A 20,832-nucleotide genomic window follows, 5' to 3' on the forward strand; every position below is an offset into this window, starting at 1 on the left:
TCTAGCTTTGTGATGGGAAAACTCGCAGCTCCTAATTTCTCTCTGCCAGCAGATGAAGAAGCATAATATGTCAAAGAGGTAATTGTGTTTGGATTTTCAAAGGAGGAGACGTGGCAGTAACCTATGGAAATAATAAGGCATTGCTTTTATGAGCGAGAAATAAGCTGCATTTGTGTGGGTGTGTGTGCGTGTGTACACAAACCAATTGTAGCATCTTCAGTGAAAATCTCCGCACAGAGGCTTCAGCAGCTGAATGTACTTTGAGGTTCAAAGCTGCCAAGACCCCATCTACCCTCAACACATGGGCACGGGCATATGCGTAGAAACTGTAGTTCGTGCTGCTTGCGAGTGAATCCTGGGCACCCCGTCAGTTTAAAGAGCAGGCGTTAAGTGAGGTAAGGTGAGCCAGGTCTGCTTGCCATCGCACAAACTGTTCAGCCCGTGTTTTGACACCGAGGTGTCTGAGCTCATCTTTGGCTGGAGTACACGGAGTCCTTCCAGCCTTATATGTGTCAGGTGCTGAGTCCAGATCTTGGACTGCATCCAACCCAAGACATCACCTAAACCCTGTTCATAAACAGATTATGTTTTATCTTCAAATGGATTTTTATTTATTTTTTTCTTGGCCCTGTTATCTGGGAGGACTTCCTCCTCTGATGGTTAAACCATTTTTGATTTCCTGCCAATTCTTATTCTTTGCCAGCACTGATTTCCAGATTAAACAGTTCTTTTTGTTCCTTTGATATTCACTCCGAGGTGTATATAGGGAGGACAATGACATCTCTTCTCTGCCTTTCCTTTGCCTTCTACAGACCTTATAAGATGAACTTTTCATGTCCTGGTCCATTGGCTGAGTCCATCTCTCTCCTAATTCTTCCGGTAGACCATGAAAATCTCCCTCAAGGTGCCTCATGCTGTTGCTCCACCAGTGTGTCTGGCTACCCAAAGCTAAAGATTCTTCCCAATTCAAACCCCAAAGATGGGCTTAGAACAGTCCTTTCTGAGCTGGCATGAAAGGCTGATCCACAGGGAAGCTTGAGCAGGGTTTAAACCATGGCTTTGACCGTGTAAATCTCACTGGGGTCATCAGGCCAATATCGACTCTCTGTTACTCTGGTTTAATTCTGAAACAACGCAATGTCAAACAAGATGACAAGAATAGCACTGGAAGTTTTGTTTGTATCAATTTTCTATTTCAAATGCTGAAATTAACTCTTTTCCCCAAGACAATCGCTGGTATCTCTCTCACAGTAGCTTGATGGAAAATGAGGTTTCATGTTGAGAGCGCATGCTCCACCGATGGAGGCAAAAAGCGTTTTAGCTGATGTTTGAAGGTCTCAGTTAATGGATGAGGCTGAGGGAATTTGAGAGACAGTATCCTTGGGTCTCAGTTCATTAGAGCACTTAGGTACATGCTTAAGTTTAAGCTATGAACAGTCTCATTGAGATCTAATCATGTGCCAAAGTACTTTGCTGGATCAAGGGTATGATATGCTAATGAAGGTCTTCAGCTGATGAAGCACACGTTACTGTCAGAGATCAGCAATGATGGAGACTGACTTTCTACAAGTCTGGTCAGAATCTTGCCTGGTTGAAAACAATATGGGCAACAACTAGGGAGAGTCTGGACTTGTAAAACACATCCCCGAAATAGCACAGCAGCTAATTTTAGGCGTCTCCATTTAGAGACATGTGAGGAGGCTATTTTCCTCTGCAGTCAAGGGAAAGGCAGACTCCTCCAGAGGTGATTCAGAGCAGAAGCCTGAGCGAGATGCTCTGATTCACTTCCTAGCGGAATCCGTCTCTCCCTCCCCACCACCCAAGAGGCAGCGTAAGGAGCCCCCATAGCCTTGCTCAGCCCCTGCGGGGTCAAATACCAGTGATCATTACAGAAATGCTCTTTTCTGATTACTGGCAGCTTGGCCTTTAATTGGGATTAGGCATTAGTGGAATAAATGACATCAATTTTGTATGCTCCCTACAAGTCATTCCTATTCCAACCCATTGGAACAATTCTGCTATGTAGATACAGCTCGACTCAAAGGAGGATAGACTGGATTACCAGAATAAAAATACCTGCAGACCAGACATGCTTGTCTAAGTCTTCCCTTCTCCTGCCTCGGGGTAGCGAGAGGTCTTCAAACTCCTCTGCATGCAGCCCAGGTAAATTAGCACCCGGCCATGTCCGCTGAGAGCTCACGTACCCTGGGGCAGGCATGGCTAAACAGGAGCCACGCAGGCTCGGGCTGAGCTCAGGTTTGCTCTTTTCCTCTTCAAACCGAGAGGGTCTTGTTCTGCTCTTCCCTGCTCCTCACACCTCCCTGAGCAGGTCCTTCATGGTAGTCAGGATGGGTGCTGGTTCACTTCTGGCTGATGTGTTGGGACGCAGAGACTGAAAATAGCTTCCCCTTTGCTGAGGAAGACTATTAGGCCCCCGGCGCGGTTGTACTGGTTGTACAACTCCGTTGGCCTTTGAAATACAGGTCGTCCATACATTTTTAATAGTTTCCTGTAATAGTTTTCTTGTCATCGTGCATGAGCGATGGGCATTTTGATCGCTTCTGAGATGCAGACGTCAAAGTTGGCATTTGACCCATGCTGGTTTCAGCAAGTAGTCTCCGAGACCTGGCTGCGTGCGGGTGTCCCGCCGTCCCCTCGCTCTGTCACTCGAGGTAAGTCGCAGCAGCCCGGTGGGATTTGCTGGAGGAAATATTGCACTTGCACCGTTCTTTTCCCAACCCGGCCCGTCCGCGCTTGGCTTCGGCGAGGACGGAGACGGGAGCGGAGGTGGCAGCAGGGGCTCTGGGAAGCGTCTCGGAGCGGATCCGCAGAGACGGTGTTGGCTCACGTTCGGTTTTTGCTCAGACGCCCACGGATGAAGAGACTTGAACCAGGATGCCTTTAATGTGAGGGCCCTGACGCAGCAGCATGCTTGGCTGCCTGATTCATTTTAAATTCGGGCATCATCCCTACCGATGCCGACAGTCGTAGTTCTGCGGGTAACGCGGCAGTGGCAGGAGCACCAGTCGTGGGCTGAGCCCCGTAATGTACACACCGTGGTGCAAACACAACCGTCCCTGACGCAAAGACCTTAAATTACACCCAGTGCTTAATGCTAAATAGGTGCTTAAGTGCCTGCCTAAGTCAGAGCTTCATTTACCGTCTCCTAGCCTGAAAAATGAGAGAAGGGAATATCTTAATAAATCAGATGGCAGCCAAGCTTCGAAATCAGGTCAGCCTAGCTATTGTTTCCCTCCCCTCCTTACACCTTCAGCTCTTTTTCTCATGAGGAGCCCAGCCAACCTTCTTGCATCATTCCTTTGGCAGGGCCAGATGGGCGCTGCGCGGGGAGCCGTGGGGATGCGGCATCGGTCGGCTCGAAAAGATGCCGACGCGGCACAACCGCCCGAGCGGGGCAGGCACCGGTGGGGCCAGCCGGAGCGGGAGCTCCTGCCGTACTTCCCAGCTTCAGGACGCCCTCACCTGCAGCTGGATTTGTTGTGGCAGATGCTGTATAAACAGTAGGGCTGTTTGGATAATGAAGTTTTTACTAGCTGGGAGTAAAGTTTGCACTTAGGCAATCAGTAAGTGTCACTTGCGTACGCGGAGAAATGGTAATGCGCACCTCAGCAGAAGCATTTCTTAGTCAGATGTGCTTCTGCTCAGCTAAGAGCCTCTCCTCGGGCGACGGCGGGTGCTGCTCCGGCCTCTCAGAGAGGCCATTGTGAGTGATGCATTTTAGCCTTGACTACAACCCTTTTTTTGCATGTGTGATTATTAAATTATTCTCTGCAACGCGGCAGAATAAATGTTTATGAAACCGATTTGAGAGCACGGGGTCATAATACTATGAGATGCTTTTGATTAACTAGTACCTAATGCATAGGCTGATTACTCTTTAGCTTTGTTGACTGTGTAGGAAAAGGTCAGCGTTCGGCATTGGGATGCGAGTGGGGCTGCCTTGCTGCTGGGGAAGCACCTTCTTAATGAGTCCTTTCTCGTTTGACAGGTGCAAAACATGTCCCAGTCGATAGAGGTGTTGGACAGGCGGACTCAAAGAGACCTACAGTACGTTGAGAAGATGGAAAACCAGATGAGGGGACTGGAATCAAAATTCAAGCAAGTGGAAGAAAGCCACAAGCAGCACCTGGCAAGGCAGTTTAAGGTATGTCTGCTTTCCAAACTGCTAACGAAGCCGTGGCCAGGGATTTAGCGGGGTGCGCACGGGGCTGTGGCCCTGGTCCCCGTCAGCTCACGTAGCCGTTGGTCCGGTCCTACACGGCGCTGGTGGCCGCCCACCCGTGCAGCTCCCTCCTGTCCAAAGCACGGCCAGATCCAGGTTGCAGCATCGCGTCCTCAGCCACAATACATTTTTCTATAGGGTAAACCCATAAATCTCCACGTTCCCGTACCCACGAACCACACCTGGGTTGGGGCACGAGGTTTGGGGCAATAGGGCAGCGTAGGATTGCTCTGTGCAAGGCGGGGGGGTCTGCAGGGAGACCCCGGGGCAGCTGAGGTCAGGACAAGGTGGGTTCCCCTCCACGGCAAGGCAGCTCTTCCCCATGCCGTGCCTGGGACCCATTTTTTGGGAAGAGCCAGGAGCTGGGGCTCCGTTACGTTTCTGCAGCCCTTGGCAAACCGCAATGGGCCATCACCAAATTGCTTCCCTCCTTGGGGTGGTTGTAGCAATGGGGCAATCGATCAAACAAATCAACCCCCCCCAAAAAAAACCAAACCCAAAAGTACGACTATTGCAGCTGTCCTCGGGCTGGCAAATGGCCCATCTCAAGGCTGTGCAAATGTCCAATTTTGAAGTAATGGTGTTGGCAGCAGAGCCAGCACCTTCTGATGGATTATACGTGTTTTGTCCTGGTGTCGTACAAATGAGAATTAAAGATATGAGCCTTTTAAATGAAGGTGTCATTGCAAGCAATGGTCGAACTTTCAAGAACTTGATTGAGAACAACTGAATTTCCAAAAAGAGGCTGTCAGCAATATTTGGAATCTTAAATTTTAGTAATGCTTTTCATTAATAGATATAAAAACCAAATTGAGAAGATTTCTAGTGAAATTTGGGGACATTTCTGATCAGCTACCCAGCTGATTCCCATCCTCATTTCCAGGCAGCTGCCCAGCCGGCTGGTGTTTTAAAGGAGAAATTTTTAATTGATGTGTTAAATACTGAAATACCAAGATTACATCATAAAAAGCTGGGAAGAAGGTTCTTAAAGCTTTTCACCAACTCCACCTCCTCCACTCCCCATCTCCAGTTACCACAGGTCCCTAAATTTAGCTCCGCAGCCTGGATGTAAGGACCATCTTTCTGATTTATGCATGAGTTTCTTTTTTTTCTTTTTTTATTTTTTTTTCTCCCCCCTCCATTCTGATGAGTTTAATCCTCCCCATTGCCTGCCAGGGAGCTTGCACCGGGAAGTGCAAGTAAATAAGAAAATAAATATATTCCCCACATGCAAACCACAGGAGGGAAAGCCTCTCGACTTAAATAGGAGGGGATGGGAAGGAAAGAAATGAGGCTGAGAACCAATTTCTGATCCTGTTCACCCCCGAGCTGCTTCAGCAGACAGCCAGATGTCACAGCCCTGAGCGCTGTGAACTTGGCCACTGTGCAATAGTTTAAGCAGCACCAGGTATACTGTGTATACTAACATGCTTCATTAACGGGTAGGTGCATGCATATTTATGTCTACTCATTAGCTGCTGGAGCAAAGCATCTTCAACAAAATGCTGCATACCGTGCCTTTAAACAAGGCCTTCATTTAATTAAAAAAAAAAAAAAATCTTCGTTTCTGCAAAATAAATTTGATAATGACTTTGATTTTTATGTTCTTTATAGCATGCCTAAAAACAGTAAGGAATTTTTGTCTAATTTGCTGCCAAAGCACCATTTTAAATAACAGCCACAGCATTTTGTTTCTGCTAATGCCAGCATTAAAATGTGAGTGGTTTGGAGCTCTTGTGTTTTTTTTCTCTTTAGTTCCGTAAGAGTATTTGTCTATGAATGGCTATCTATATAAGGCAGGTTAGTGAGCTAGATCCTCAACAGTATTTCATTTTCTTGCTTACAGGGCTAACTTAAAAGCAAGTTTTTTCAATGCTGCAGTGACTGAAGAAGCAGTTCACTCCCATGTAACCATGAAAAGAGGGCCACAGAGCATTTTGCACCATGCATTTATTTTTTTGATTATTTTCCAAATTAGCACCATATCTCACTAAGGAACCTTGAACCACACAACCGAGATCTTCCTTTGCATGCAATTGTAGATGCATTTCATGAATAGTTTGAAACCCTTGTCAATGCATATATATATTATTTTATTTTATTTTTTGGAAAGAAAAAAAAAAGAACTCTTTGTGTATGTGATCTGAAGCATGTAACCCTAAGATGTTGCATTCTAAAAATGACAAATAAAGGCCTTTCCCAAATATTTTGGTGTTCTGCAGCCTGTTTAATATGTTCTTTCCAATACATCATTTGGACCAAAATAGTAATTAAAATAATTTTAATGATAATAATTGTGGGATATGAACATTGCACTCACGTAGGAAGCAACCAGGTCAAGGCAGAGTGTTGCAGATTTTTGCACGCATAGCACTGAACCAAGCTTATTTTAACCTTGCAGGCGATAAAAGCGAAAATGGAGGAACTTAGGCCTTTGATACCAGTGTTGGAAGAGTACAAAGCCGATGCAAAATTGGTATTGCAGTTTAAAGAGGAGGTCCAGAATCTGACGTCAGTTCTAAACGAACTCCAGGAAGAGATTGGCGCCTATGACTACGAAGAGCTTCAGAACAGAGTGTCAAATCTTGAAGAAAGGCTTCGTGCATGCATGCAAAAATTAGGTAGGCTCAGAACAACATGGTGACACTGGCTAAACACCATCGATGTTAAACCACGCATCCCGTCTGGAGGCAGAGATGCTAGACTGGACATCTCCTTGTGCCTGGCCTGGCTGTAAGAGATGAACTCGCACAGCCGGCTTTGATCCTGTAAATATTTATGCTATAAGTAACATTAATCTTGGGAGTAGTCCTGCTGAGGATTACTTGCACGACCAATGTTGCTTCTGGCATAAGTGCTTCAGGATCGGGCCCTCGCCTAGGCATGTGACGTTTTGCAGCGTTTGCATAAGTGGACGGTGAAATGCGGGAAATGCGTGGCCTATTGCAAATAACGCTTATGCAAAGCAAACACATGCACCCATTTTGCTTATGCATCGATGTCCGATCTTTTCGCTGACTGGACCTGGCACATCAGCAGAGGTCTCCGCGCACCGCTTTAAGTAGCGTGCGCGCGCGTGCGCGCGTGTGTGCAGGCTGTGACTCGGTTTCCCTTTTTTCCTTTCGCATCTTGCAAATCCCTGTTGAGAAGAGCATGATGTAGCTGGTGCGGGTTCGCGGTTTGGTCCGGACTATGCCATGTGCAGGATATAAATCCTCCCCATCTCTCCCGTTCCCTGAGGGAGCCCCTTCCCTCAGGCCAAGTAACCAGCGGTGCTAAAATGCGAGAGATTCATCTGTAATCTCATTCAGAGAGTATTAATTGACTGAAGCCGGTGGGTCCATTGTGGGGAGACACAGCTGTAGCTAAAGGCAGCGTCCGACCCCAGACAGAGGGTGGAGAAGGGGGGAAGAAGGGCACTGCCTTCCGCAGCTGCAAGAAATCTCCCCACCATTTGTTGGCCTAGCTCTGTCTTGATTTAATTTCTACTTACATTATTGACTTTCTTGTTAAGCAATTTAGATAATCTAAACACATTAACTGCTCTGCAGTCTATTTTGGTAGCACATATGAAATAACACTCTCAGGTAACTTCATGGAAGATCCGATCTCTTCTGAGCACTTTATGTCCTTGGCAAGGTAACGCTTTGTTTCTCTCTTGTCTTTGCTGGTGGGATTGCTTTTGCTTGTTTCTAGATGCCTCCACGCTTCTGTAAGCAGCCGCCTCCCCTGTATTTCCCCCTGCATTTCCATGCCGGCCTCTGTTACCTTCTGTGTCCCTCATAAGCTACCTCTCACTTGAAATCTCGGAAAGGAAAGCAAATTTCCACGTAAGCCTGGATGCTCAGAGGTATTTGAACTACGACCATGCAGCGAGTCGTGCCCAGAGATACCCCTGGCGAGCTGCCCGGTGGGCAGGTATAACCCCCCCGTCCCCAGCTAAGTGAGAGGGCAGAGCCTGATTTCTCATTTATTAACGAGCGCTGATGTGCCCCGGGTTGGTTCTTGGGGCAGAAGAGGGTGAGGCGAGTGATGCCGTCGCTTTCTGCACCGTGTCTGCGGTCCCGCTCCTCGCCCCGTGATGGTCGCGGGGAAGGCAGCAGGCTCGGGGGACGGCAGGGAAGTCCTGACCTTGTCCTTTACCCACTTGAATTTCACCCTGAAAGCTTAACAGGGACAGAAATGATCAAGGGTGCAATGACTTCGTGCTTTCTGTGTTAGCAGTACCTAATACCTGGAGCTTTGTCATGTGGGGACCATACAGGCATCTCAGGAATGCCAGTCCTGCAGTGGGTGAGATAAGAAAGGATGGAGAACAGACCCAGGAGTGTCTGGTTGACCAGGGTCACATAGCAACCCCCCCACAGCCCCACACTGCCAGCACAGGGCAGCTCTGCCCTGCAAACGGCTTTTCTTATTTCTCCCCTCCCGAAGGCAGAGGTGGGTGTGATGAGACGAGATGGTGCCCAAGGAGGGATCCACTTGCTGCATCCATAACCTTCAGCCCATCTCTTGGAGATGAGGAGGAGCTACAGGTGATGGGGAGAGGGAACAGCAGCAGGACCAGGGATTTGAGTCTGTAGAAGTGCTCTCCGAGGGATAGTTCTTTAAAGAAAACCATCCTGGACCGCACGGCTCCTCTCCAGCCAGCCTCAGTGGAGTTGCCCAGCCCAGGCTGACTCCACCAGAGCCAGGGAAGCTGTGATGATCCTCCCGCAGACCCTGGGCAGACTTTAAGAAGTAACTCAAAAAAAAAAAAAAAAAAAAAAAATTTTGCTCTTGGACCGTTAGCTCCTTCTGCTCTGGACCATGTCCTGGCTCATTACATCCCCCTCATGCTCAGCTCCTCCGGCTGGGACATCCCCCCAGGGCAGCAGCCCAGGTAAGCCTGACTGAGACAGCTAGGATGGTGAGCTCTTGCAGGCAACTTTTTCTAGAAACTTTTTGGCATTTGTTTGGAATCTTTTTGAGGCTTTATTGGGCTTTTTGGCTGTGCCCCTTCTTTCTCCTCTTGCTCTCTCTGTGACCGTGGGGTCAGGGCAGCTTTTCTGCCTCGGGGTGTTGCGGCACCCATGGGTGCTCGCGGAGACGGACGCTGAGTCTCGCAAGCGTTTGCCCGTGAGGTTTTGCTGCTCACCCAGGAGGGTGATTTATTTGGTCACTTAACAGCAAACAGCACAGATTGAATTTCCAATGTTGTTTATCGCTCCGGCGTGTAAACCAGTGAAAATGGTAGTTAATGGAGTTAAATTCGGATAACAACCTTACAGACACTTTGCTGCCTCACGACGAGGCCCTGTTCGCTGAGGATTGCTGTGTGCTGCAAATTAGCTGCTCAGAGGGATTCATTGATGTTTCAAATAGCACGTTTTAGCTTAGATTTGCTCTTGCGTGAGCCAGCAATACTGCTCACCTGGTGTGTGTTCACTTGGTAGAGCTCAGGGTGCAGCTTAGAGTGCCCAGAACAGGCTCAGGGAGCTGCTGCAATAAGCACGGGACAAGGGAAGGTCGGGGATGTGCTGGGTTCCCATTTGGTTCGCCTCTCCCCATCCTCTGGGAAGCACTGATGCTCAACAGTGCAGCAGCGTTTTCCTGAGACAAGGTCCTGTTTTGCATCTTGGGTTTCCTAAGCATTATTGATGGATCAATAGTGAAAACACTTCCTGACTCCAGCATGTGTGTGAAGGGAAAAAAAAATCAATAATGGCATGTTCAATCTGTTATTCTGTTTACACTCTTAAAGATCACTATTTATACAGGGATTTTAATGTTTCCATTAATGTTCCTAAGAGGAGCCTTGGAAGAAAGGAAAGGTTGTCACTCCTTGATTCGAGGGGGAATTTAACTTGGCTGCGCTCCGCAGGCTCACGTTTGCCTGATAGCACGAGTTTCCCCAACTCCTGCAAAAAATCCCAGCCCACAATCCTGATGCAGGGATGGGAACAGAGCCCTGCCTGCCTGTCCCAGATGTTTTGGGGATGGGGGGGGGCTCCCTGCCAGGTGACAGAGGCAAGGGCAAGGCGCGACCCAGCCGCTGCTGCCCCATCCCTGCTTCGGAGGGCTGGGACTGGGATGTGGGGGGGATCAGACCTTGGCTTTGTGGGAAACCCAGCAGGGAAGGTGCTCGGCTGTAGCAGCAGCAACCTAAGCAGAATCACGGAGTCCAGAAGGAGACGGCGCTGGTGTCGGTGCCGCGGCTGCCTTGGTGGATAAATTGCTGCCGAGCTGCTAAACATCGCTTGTGGGCTGGATCTTAGGAGAAATACGGAGCTGAGGTGTTAGTATCCTGGGAGGATGGTAGTGCTGGTTGTAACTGGGTGGAGGAAAGTGTGTGTTCTCCTGCTGGAAAATTCCTCGTGCGGCTAGAGGAAGGGGCTGTGTGCGTGGACGTGGTGTTTCCTTGCTGCTCTGCTGAGCTGCGGGACGGCAGGTCGGAGGCAGCTGGCTGGGTCAGCCTGGAGGGTGGCTCGGGAAAAGGCTGATTTGTGCTGTTTTCCAGGAAAGCTGCCGCTCACAGGCTTCCCCCGTGTCCTGGACTCATGGATGAGCACCAGGTCATGCTTTCCTGTTGCACATTTGTCCCTGAGTGACTTGAAATGCCCCTAGCATCCCATCCTCCTGCCATCCCAATGGGAGAGCAGGTTTGCTGTAAAAGGCTCAGCACCCATAGGTGCTGGGCTGCCCCGGGCAGGGCTCTGCTGGGCAATCAAGCAGCAGCTTTAGGGCAATCACAGCCAGGGCGTAAAAACTCCCCTGTGCAAGTCAGTAGAGTCTGGTAGAGGAAGGACTTGGATGCTGGGCGTCTTGGGCTCTTGCCCCAGCTCTGCTCCCAACCCACCGCTGCACGCTCAGCTCCTCACCCGCAGAGGAGAGCAGTGCTGAGACTGCCCGGGGCTGCTGGTGGGTGCTTCGAGGCTGTGCAGGCTGCTGCTTTGTGCCGGAGCACGGGGAGATGCAAGAATCCCATCTTGTGAGCTACTGCTCTGATTCAAACTGCGACATGTCCAAGGGAAGCAGTAGAAGACAGAGTCCCCTCTGCTCCCAGTAAAGTAATCTTCCTGCTTTTAATGATTTCTAGCCCCATAGAAAGAGGGAAAAAAGCTGATGGTGTTCGGAGTGTGGTTTGGATCTCATTAGGAACGGACGGGTGAATGAGGATCGTAGAGGATGTAGTTGTCCATCCCTGGGCGGTAAGCCCAGGAGAGCTGCAGGGACCTAGCTAACTAGGGGCCTTAAAGGATCCATTTTAAACTTTCCCCCTAGCATATGTGTGCCCATGATAGATTTACAACAAGAAAGAAAACACCTTGCCCTGTGTAAGAGCAACCCTCTTGCGTTGCTGAAGAGCTGTTGTGAATGTGCCTCCAGCTAAACGTTTATGAGATGTAGCCTCAGTGCTTGCAAACAACACTAGTTTACCCTTATCAGCTGCTGCTGCTTTTTTTTTTTTTTACTTTTTTTTTTTTAATCAATGAGCTTTTATACAACCTTTCTCTCCAGGGAAATGGAAGGAAAGAGATAAAGTGACAGCAATGTAGGGCTTCGATAATAGAAGGCAACGTTGAGCAGATCTGTGATTAGAGAAAGGCTGGTCCTCTGCCAGGGGAATTTGCAAGACATTAAGAATTTATTATTTTAACCCATTGGATCCCTTTGTCAATACCTTGCTCTCCTCCTGAGCTGAGAGGTTTTGAATACATCAGACAGACAGGAGGATAAATTCCCATACATCGTGTCTCAGGGAGGCCAGGAAAGCTCTCAGCTTTTTGGTGGGATCTCTCTTTATCTGCCTAGTGTCTGAAGGCTGTGGGAAGACTGATGGTCCCCTTGGCCATGTCATGCTGGTGCATAGCAAGAATAGCTTCAACTATTTTATGCCCTGGGCTAAGGTGACCCCTTTGCCCGCAGTTCAGAGCTGAGGTAGGTGGATGTGTCCCATGGCCGTGATCAGGAATATACAGGGGCAGATGAGAACAGGCTAAGGAGAAAGGCAGCTAAGAGATATTGCAGAGTGAACGTACTGGAAACATTCAAGGTCAGGTTGGATGGGGCTTTGAGCAACCTGATCTGGTTGAAAATGTCCCTGCTGCTTGCAGGGGGGGTGGACTAGATGACCTTTAATGGTCCCTTCTAACCCAAACCATTCTATGATTCTATGATTCTCCTTGGTAATTTTGAGCAGAAGGAACTTGTCCAGAGCTGGCAGAGCTCTAATCACGGTTCAGCAGCACCTCCATGGGCTCCCACCTGCATCCCTGGCCCTGGGTACCCCCGCTGAGCAGCGGGACCATCCGTACCGCAGTGCAGCTGCAGCTCAGCCTACAAACCCAGCACCCGGCGCGGCTGCTCCATCCCAGCACCGCCACCTTCACCTTCCCCAGCCTGCCGAGGTTTCCACGTCAAAAAGGAGAAGTCAGGAAACACCTTCTGAATTTCAGGTTGTGGCTGTCCTCCTGGTGCCGCTGACCTTAGCTTGTCTTGCTCAGGAGCTGCTGCTGCAGGACCAGTTCTACACTGAATGTGTCTGGGTTTTAAATGAGGGCTTCTGCAGCAGCAGACCATCCAACACCAGCCCCCAGTCCCTCCTGTGGCGTCTTCGTCTCTTTGCCTGTCATTCCTTAGTGCCCATATGCTAAAATGCTGGGTTCGCAGGAGGAGACCGGAGTGGCAGCTTTGCTGAAACTTGGGGATATCAGTGGAAATAGGAACTCAGCGTATGGCTGCACCTTCGATGCTGAGGCTGTAGCATTGCAGGCATCTATTCACAGGCATCTCTAGAGGGGTGCTTGGTTCAGTATCAGGGGACACAACCATGGAAGGGAAACAAACTACCACAGGCAGCCAGCACGGCAAGCTGGAGGAGGCGTGCCGCTGCTTTACCTCGTATTTAGGGCTTAAAAACACAGCAAGGCACTTAGCTGGGCTTGCAAATGTGGTGACATGCCCACTGAATTCAGTGGCATGAAATCAACGGTGCGGAGCACCCGAGTACACTTCAAAACCTCATAGTGCTGTGCGGGTGCACGTCCCTGTTGTGGTGATGCTGAGTCCGGGCAGGATTCCCGGGGCAGCTCCCGAGGGACCTGAGGGACACCCCACCTCCTGCCTTCCAGCCTGCTGTGTTTGGGTTCCTCTGCTGGAGCTGGCACAGCCCAGGCTGGCAGAGGAGACAGGAGGAGGCTGGTGAACTCATTAGTGTCTCCTAAGGGTGCAGACACAATAGGGAACAGAGAGGTGGCTGGTAGAAGCCGGTAAATGGTCTTGCAGGGAAGAGATTTATATTGCATATAATTTCCCACATTTTTTTTTTTCTTCTCCTTTGCATAACCTGTAACAAATGCATGTTTTCAGCAGGGCTGGAACAGACATGTTTCTCTTTTTATCTTGGCTGCACCCACTCTATCATAACAGAAATGAGCAGAGCTATTCAGCTAATTTCTCCACCTGGCTGCTCGACCCTGGCTAACTCTTCTCATTTCCTATTCTGTGACATTAGCAGCACGGCTGGTTCAGGAAAGCTTGTTTTCTTGGGGCCGTGTGATAAGGACACTTGTTATTAAGAGACATGGAACAAACAAAAGCATCCGACAGTTGTTCTTGGCCTAATTACCTCTACCTAATTAAAAACAGAGCTGCCCAGCAGCAGGGGAGAGCAGTGGGCAGAGCGGTGTGGGTGGTGGCCGGCTCTGGTGCCCATCACTGGGGATTCAGGGCCGGTTGGCAAAGCCCCACCACCAAAGGAGCCGCGGTGGTGGTCGTCTGACACGGTGCTCACCAGCCTTGCACTCTTTTTCAGCTTGTGGCAAGCTGACGGGAATAAGTGACCCAATCACAATTAAAACCTCGGGGTCCAGGTTCGGCTCATGGATGACAGACCCTCTCGCTCCCGAAGGAGAGAACAAGGTAAGACCCCGACACCCTCGTGTTCCCACCTCCACCGACGCGGCTTTGAAAATCCATTACACCCGAGCACCGAAGCCTAGGTTGTGCCCTGCGAAACCTGTGGAAGGTCGTAATTCATCTCACGGGGCTCTGTTGGCCTCGTCTGCAGTGGGACAGGGCTGAGGATCCCGCAGGGAGGGAGGATGAGGAGGGGGCTGAGCAGCCCCATGCAGTGGTCCTTTCCCAGAGCAGGTGAAACTCACTGCAGTGATGAGCGTGCGTGGTCTCAGAAGCGTCACCGTGAGGTCTGTGCCCCCCATGGCAGGGAAAAATCAAATATTGGGTTTCTCATCTGGGTTTGGCAGCCAGCCGGAGCTGGAGCCAAGCAGAGGGACCTGTGGTCCCAGGCTGTGCTGCTCTTCTGCTGCCAGTGCCTCCGATAATGTCATCTGACTGCATTTGTCCTCCATCCTCCACCTTCATTGTTGTGAGGAATTAACTGACTGCAGCCAGAGAGAGATTTGTTTTGCTTTGTTTTGGTCTTTTTTTTTTCCATTCAGACCATTCAATTTTGATCCCAAGGAGGTAGGAGGCCAATAACTGGCTGAAAATCAATCCAGGCTTCCCATGACTGATGGAATGGAAAATATCTTGAGTGTTTGCTGAGGATTTGCAGGCAGCAAAACAAAACAAAAACCACAGAGCTTGGCTGCATGGCAATTCCCTCCTGCATGCAGCATCCTTCATCAAAGGATGAAGGCATCAGCCGGGGCTGTATCGGGGCAGCTATTTTGAGAGCTTTGCCCCGTGATCGGCTTTCTGTAGCTAAGAGAGGACGAGGGATGCTCTGGAGGAGCCACCCCCAGGGTGGCTTGTGGATGTGCAGCAATGAAGCACCAGTGACTTGAGATGTCAGGCTCTTTGCCTCCAGCAGCTAGCTGGTTGGCACTGGTTCCCCTATGCAACACCTCCATATTTTACAGTTATTAAACAAAATTTCACCTGTACCCCCAATAAGATCCTAATTACGAAGTGAGATGGGAAGACTTTGCCCACATCACATCTTGCTTTCCTCAAAAGAGGGGACAGACTTGTCCCCTTTGGGCTGTGTTTGCTGCATCCCTCGGCACTGACGTGATTTATACATCTGTGAAGGAAGAGTCAGGCCTGTTGTAGCTGAAGCTAGTTGATCAAATGCTAAAGATCTTTCCATGTCTTATGAGAGTTTTGTCTCAAACTAGTATTTTTTAATTTTTTTTTTTTATCCATGCTTTTTTCCGCAGTGTATTTTTGTCGTGCGAGTAGACAAGCGGTTTTCTCTGGACTGTAGCTCAAGCTTCACAAGCGTGTATGTGTGTATAATATATAAATCTACTGTGAATTTTATTAGAAACACACAATTAAGCGAACTTCATTGGCTGCCCGGCAGAGTGGGAAACTGGGAATGGGGAGAGATGGGCAGTTTATCATATCTGTCTTATGTCACCAAGCCCCAGGCGGTGTTTGGTGGTTCGTGTGGTCGTTTGTTCATGTCATGAAATCATTGAACACAACTGGGGAAAATTGCGAGTCTCGCAGGAGCAGCCCGGCGGCAAGGCAGCAGGTGGATGCTGAGCGCTGGGATTGATGTGTATTGGCAGGAGAAGGTTGCTCAAAGCCAGCCGGTGCGATGAGACATTGCTATCCATCAATCTCTGCTTCTCCAAAGCATGAAACGCCTTTGGGTCCTGCCGCCTTGCAGCCCCAGTGTGATGATATGGGGTTCTGCTCTTCTGGGCTTCTCTTTGTCTCCCTCAAAACTGAGCACAATGCATTGGCATGCGTAATTTTTTAATACCAAATAATGAAATGGGAGCAGCAGAGAGACAATCAAGTTTTCTGGGTTTTTTTTTTTGTGATTTCCCAAGCTGATTTAGTGGAACGCAGGCATTTCATTAAGAGAGGAATGCTCTCCAGTGCCATGTCTGACAGCAGAAGCTCTCCCAGGCTGCAGGCACCTCTCTGCCATGGGCTCAGGAACACACGCGGTTTTTCTCTGGTGTTTTTGCAGCCATCCTCAAGCCCACAGCAGAGGTGTGAAGATCTGAGCCGTTTGCCACACGTTCATTCCCCACCTCTGTGGTGTTTCCAGGGATGTAACGACAGCGGGCTGAAGTTCCCTACAAAGTTTTTGCAGACCCCACTTGGCCTTTCAAATCCAGCAGCCAAAAGCAGTTTACATGCACACACCGTGTGTAAATGTTTGTCTGCTCTTCTAAGGGACCCTGGAGACAGCCATATTGCAGAGACAATACTATCAGATTTTGCAAGGGGTTTGCAAAAGAAGTTTGCGCTACAACACTACCCAAATCTGCATCCTTAAAGGCTTCCGTCTTGCTATTTAATTTACTTTTTTCTCCTTCCTAAACAGTTTCTACAGAAAGCAGCTATCTTATTTTTAGGCAGCAACTGCATACAGAATGTCACTCACTGGCTGGATATTTCTGCCTGATATTAACTGCACAGCTTTGTCATTTGCCTCCAAATGGGTTTCATATGACAAAAGCCTTTTTTTTTTTTTTAAGGAGTCTAGACAGTGTCCCTAGTGAACTGGCACTTAAATGATGATCTAAAATCTCTCCCCCCTCTACTGATAGCAGGATTTTGATGTCTTTGTCTCTTATATTTTAGCGGCCTTGGTTTCAGCTTTTGATGCAGAAGTGTATGATTTTTAAACCAATATGGACTTTGCCTGAATTTCCTTGACAATGAGCGATTGCATCCATCACTTCTGCATGCCAAATTAATGGAGTTTTGCACAGCAGCTGGTATAATTTACTGAGTGCTACCACGATGGGGCTTACGGGAAGCAAAAGCGGCATCAACATAATAGGCTGGGTTTAGCCAGGGAAAAGATGTTAATTGCCCTCTCGAAGGATGGTGCCAGTCATGCAGGACTCCCAGGGAACCTTTTAAGCTCCCAGGTTCCTGGGGAGATACCAGGTTACCCCCGGGAAAGCTTTGCTATTCAGTTGATTTCTTGGCTGATTTTGGGTTCCAAAAATCGGGTTTATTTCTGGGTGTAGGAGGCAGGTGCCGCGCACATCATTATCCAGCGGGTTGGATTCCTTGCTCTGGATTTTGCTCCCAGCTCAGTTTCTAGGGTGATGTGCAAAGGGCTCAGCTGGGTCTTTGCTGTTTTCTAACCCCACGTGTTTCTGTTGCTCGCCCAGGTCTGGTACATGGACAGCTACCACAACAACCGCTTCGTCCGCGAATATAAATCCATGGCAGATTTCATGAATACTGACAATTTTACCTCTCACCGTCTCCCTCACCCGTGGTCAGGCACCGGTCAAGTGGTCTACAATGGCTCTATCTATTTCAATAAATACCAAAGCCACATAATTATCAGGTTTGACTTAAAAACAGAGACCATTCTCAAGACTCGCAGCCTGGATTATGCCGGCTACAACAACATGTACCACTACGCCTGGGGTGGCCACTCGGACATTGACCTCATGGTGGACGAGAACGGGCTGTGGGCCGTCTACGCCACCAACCAGAACGCGGGCAACATCGTCATCAGCAAGTTGGACCCCAACACCCTGCAGAGCCTCCAGACCTGGAACACCAGCTACCCGAAACGCAGCGCCGGGGAGGCCTTCATCATCTGTGGCACGCTGTACGTCACCAACGGCTACTCGGGAGGTACCAAGGTGCACTACGCCTACCAGACCAATGCCTCTACCTACGAGTACATCGACATCCCCTTCCAAAACAAGTACTCGCACATTTCCATGTTGGACTACAACCCCAAGGATCGGGCCCTCTATGCCTGGAACAACGGGCACCAAATACTTTACAATGTCACCCTCTTCCACGTCATCAGGTCTGACGAGTTGTAGTCCATCCTTGTTTAGAAACTGATTTAGAAAAAAAAAAAAAGGAAAAAAGGGAGAAACAAATTAAAAAAAAAACCACAAAACTAATATCAAGGAAACACACTTTAAATAAGTAAATATATAAACAGCTGCCAAAATTAAGACCAACGTCATGGAGGATTACTCAGCATAAACCTGACAGATCAGCATTACCTCTACATTTCTAGAAGTCTGGCCCTGTGTTATAGACTCACAAATAACCATGTACTTGCAGCTGGAACTGCACTTAAAGAACCACTTAAGTTTGGGGTTTTGTTTTGTTTCTGTTCCGATAGCAAACCTATAGTACATACTAAAGAAGTAAGGCAATGACTGTTGAAAGTTTATCCTTGGGAGACTCGCTCTCTTCTGTGTGTGGGTTGCATGGACATTTTCCCGACGTCACGGTCAGCTGTGATGGATGTGTGATTTGTATTTCTAAGCAGAAAAAGCTGACCCGTGAGGAGCTCTCGCTGTCTGAACAAGACCTATCACAGGTTAGTTTTCTTCGCCTTCCATTGCAGCTACTGTCTCTCAACTGTGTTCTTGTCACTTAGATTAACTGTGCTGAGACCTGAAGTAGCTCATGGATCTGTGTCTTAGTAACTATTAAACACGATGGTTTAAGTATGTATTATGAACAAGTTGTTGTACCCATATTGTTTGAACTTATGTATTCAGCAAATATATTGTATAATGTATGTCTGTTATTTACCAGAGGTGGCAAAACTTTGTATGTCCAGTTTATGCAATGAATGTTGTAAATGCAATGATGTAGTTTGGATTAATAAATGATGGTTTTGTTTCTAAAAAGAAAAAAAAGATCAGTGTTCACCCTTATACACAGATAACCAATTTCATGTTGATAATTACAAGAATAATCTCTTACTGTTATACTATCTACAAAGCATTATGGTGGTTGGAAATAGCTTCTGTGGAAATTCTGTGGCATCGGATTCCCATGGGAAGCCCTGTTTATGGAAGTGTGAAGGTCATTAATTTTTTTTAAGAGGAAAACTTTGTACTATCCACAGTTATCTAAGGAACAATAAAAATATTAGGAGACTTCCCTGCTTTGTTTTTTGTCTTCTCTGTACAAGTGACTGACAAGGGGCTGACGGCGGAGTGGGGTTGGGGGGGGACAGCGTTTGATACCAGTGCTACAACAGGAGGAAATTGTGTTGTCTGTCGCTTTCGTAAAGAGTTGGAGACACGGTGCCTGGGACTGCTAAGTGCAGTTGGATCATTTTCCTTCTCAGATGCTTAGAGTGCTTCTCATCCTGAATTTGGTATAGTCTTATGCTGGTAAAAATCTCCTTCCATTTAATACAGCTAGCACTGCGATGCTTATAACGAGCAACTGTTACTGTTGGATCCTGAGCCCTCAACACAATCACGCCTCTCGTTTCTGCCAAAGAAGGGTCCTCACAGCGTTGCAGGATGCTGCAGTACCGCAGCGCACACCTTGAAATGATCCGAGGCACTCTGCCAGCTGAACGCTCCTAAAGCTCTTGATATTTTGAAGCTTAAGATGCTGGATGCTAACATGCTCCTCAACCGTGTTTAACAAATCCTCTGCTTGCCCGCTCTCCCTTTACACACTTCCACCATATGCTCTCCCTACGGCTCATTTTACCGGGAAGCCAGCACTACTGGCGGCTTCTTTCTGCTGCCACTGGTGTGGGGTCCCATCCTTCCCTCTGGTGTGATACGTGGGGTCCCACCTTTCCCCTCTGCCCCAAGGAGAGCAGTATTCAGCAATCCCCACACCACAGCCAGCCCTCGGTGAAGGGACAGGACCCATCCTGCCCTCGCTGCCCAGCTGCTGAGCTGCATCTCACAGGCAGCAGGGATGCCTGGTACCTGCACAAGCTCCAAAGGGCTCACGCTGTCCTCGTTAGACCCTTTTTGCCTCCTTTCCGAACAGAGAAGCGGGTCACTGTATTTGGCACCACCAGGCACGACGATTTTTCAGCCAAGTGGTATGTGAGCGGCTATATTGGCTGATGAGGTTCAGCCTCCGAACTCGGCAGACTGATGCATTAGGGCTCTCGGAAGGAGCGCGGATCAGTGAGGTCAGGAAATTGAATATAAGCAATTGGTGACTGCTGCAAATTGCACATATGGATTTCAACCTCTCGGCCTTAGCAGAAGGTCCCCGCTGGGCTCTTCAGCAGGAGGAGAGGGGAAAGAAAAAAATGGTGTAGTGTGGTTTCCCAGAGCTGGATTAAACCACAAGCAATGAACGATCCTCCACATGTGGATGTTTGAGCCAGTTATACGGGTTTGAGATACCGCCCTGTGTCAGCACTACTCCCCTTCTGAAATGCTGACTGTATCCAGAACGGGGACAGCTCTCTGAGGATTTGTTTCTGTGCTACGCACACCATATTTCCAGGGCTCTGGATTGCCAGGTTTGTGGAGATCTTTGGTATTTAGCAGCGGGTTTCCCTCCAAGAAGCTAAAAAAGGGGACTAGAGACCCTCGGTGTAATTGGCAGCAGTATTGATCTTCAATGCACAAGAGAAATGTGTTAAGCCAAAAAGCTGTAAGGCACCTGCAGTCATTTCTATTTAATTAATGTATTTCTTCAGTGCAAACTCATTTAAGGGGAGCGTGCTGTTTTTGTAAGATTTAGAGCTGGATCCAGCAACCGCTGCAATCAATGGGACGGATACCGGTGCCTGCAACAGGGGCTGAGCTTTTGCAGCCAACTGAACCTGCTTGCACCACAACTCCTCAAGTGCATTCTCTTGCACAGTCATGCCGTAGTTTTGAATCATGGCTCTTGTCAGCTGTATTACA

At 48.6% G+C, this 20,832-nt stretch overlaps 1 protein-coding gene across 2 annotated transcripts in view; it reads left to right on the top strand.

Annotated features, from left to right (window-relative positions):
- Window positions 1-19,096, top strand: part of OLFM1 (olfactomedin 1) — a 34,522-nt gene extending 15,426 nt beyond the window's left edge. For both annotated transcript variants that reach the window (XM_049832814.1, XM_049832813.1), the window contains exons 3-6: window positions 4,010-4,165; window positions 6,645-6,864; window positions 14,040-14,146; window positions 17,338-19,096. In XM_049832814.1, coding sequence (XP_049688771.1) covers window positions 4,010-4,165; window positions 6,645-6,864; window positions 14,040-14,146; window positions 17,338-18,012 — 1,158 coding nt within the window. In that variant the 3' untranslated portion in view covers window positions 18,013-19,096. The remainder of the gene's footprint in view (window positions 1-4,009; window positions 4,166-6,644; window positions 6,865-14,039; window positions 14,147-17,337) is intronic.
- Window positions 19,097-20,832: the final 1,736 nt, after the last annotated feature.

This window comes from Accipiter gentilis, chromosome 29 (assembly GCF_929443795.1).
Source record: "Accipiter gentilis chromosome 29, bAccGen1.1, whole genome shotgun sequence".
NCBI classification, from domain to species: domain Eukaryota; kingdom Metazoa; phylum Chordata; class Aves; order Accipitriformes; family Accipitridae; genus Astur; species Astur gentilis.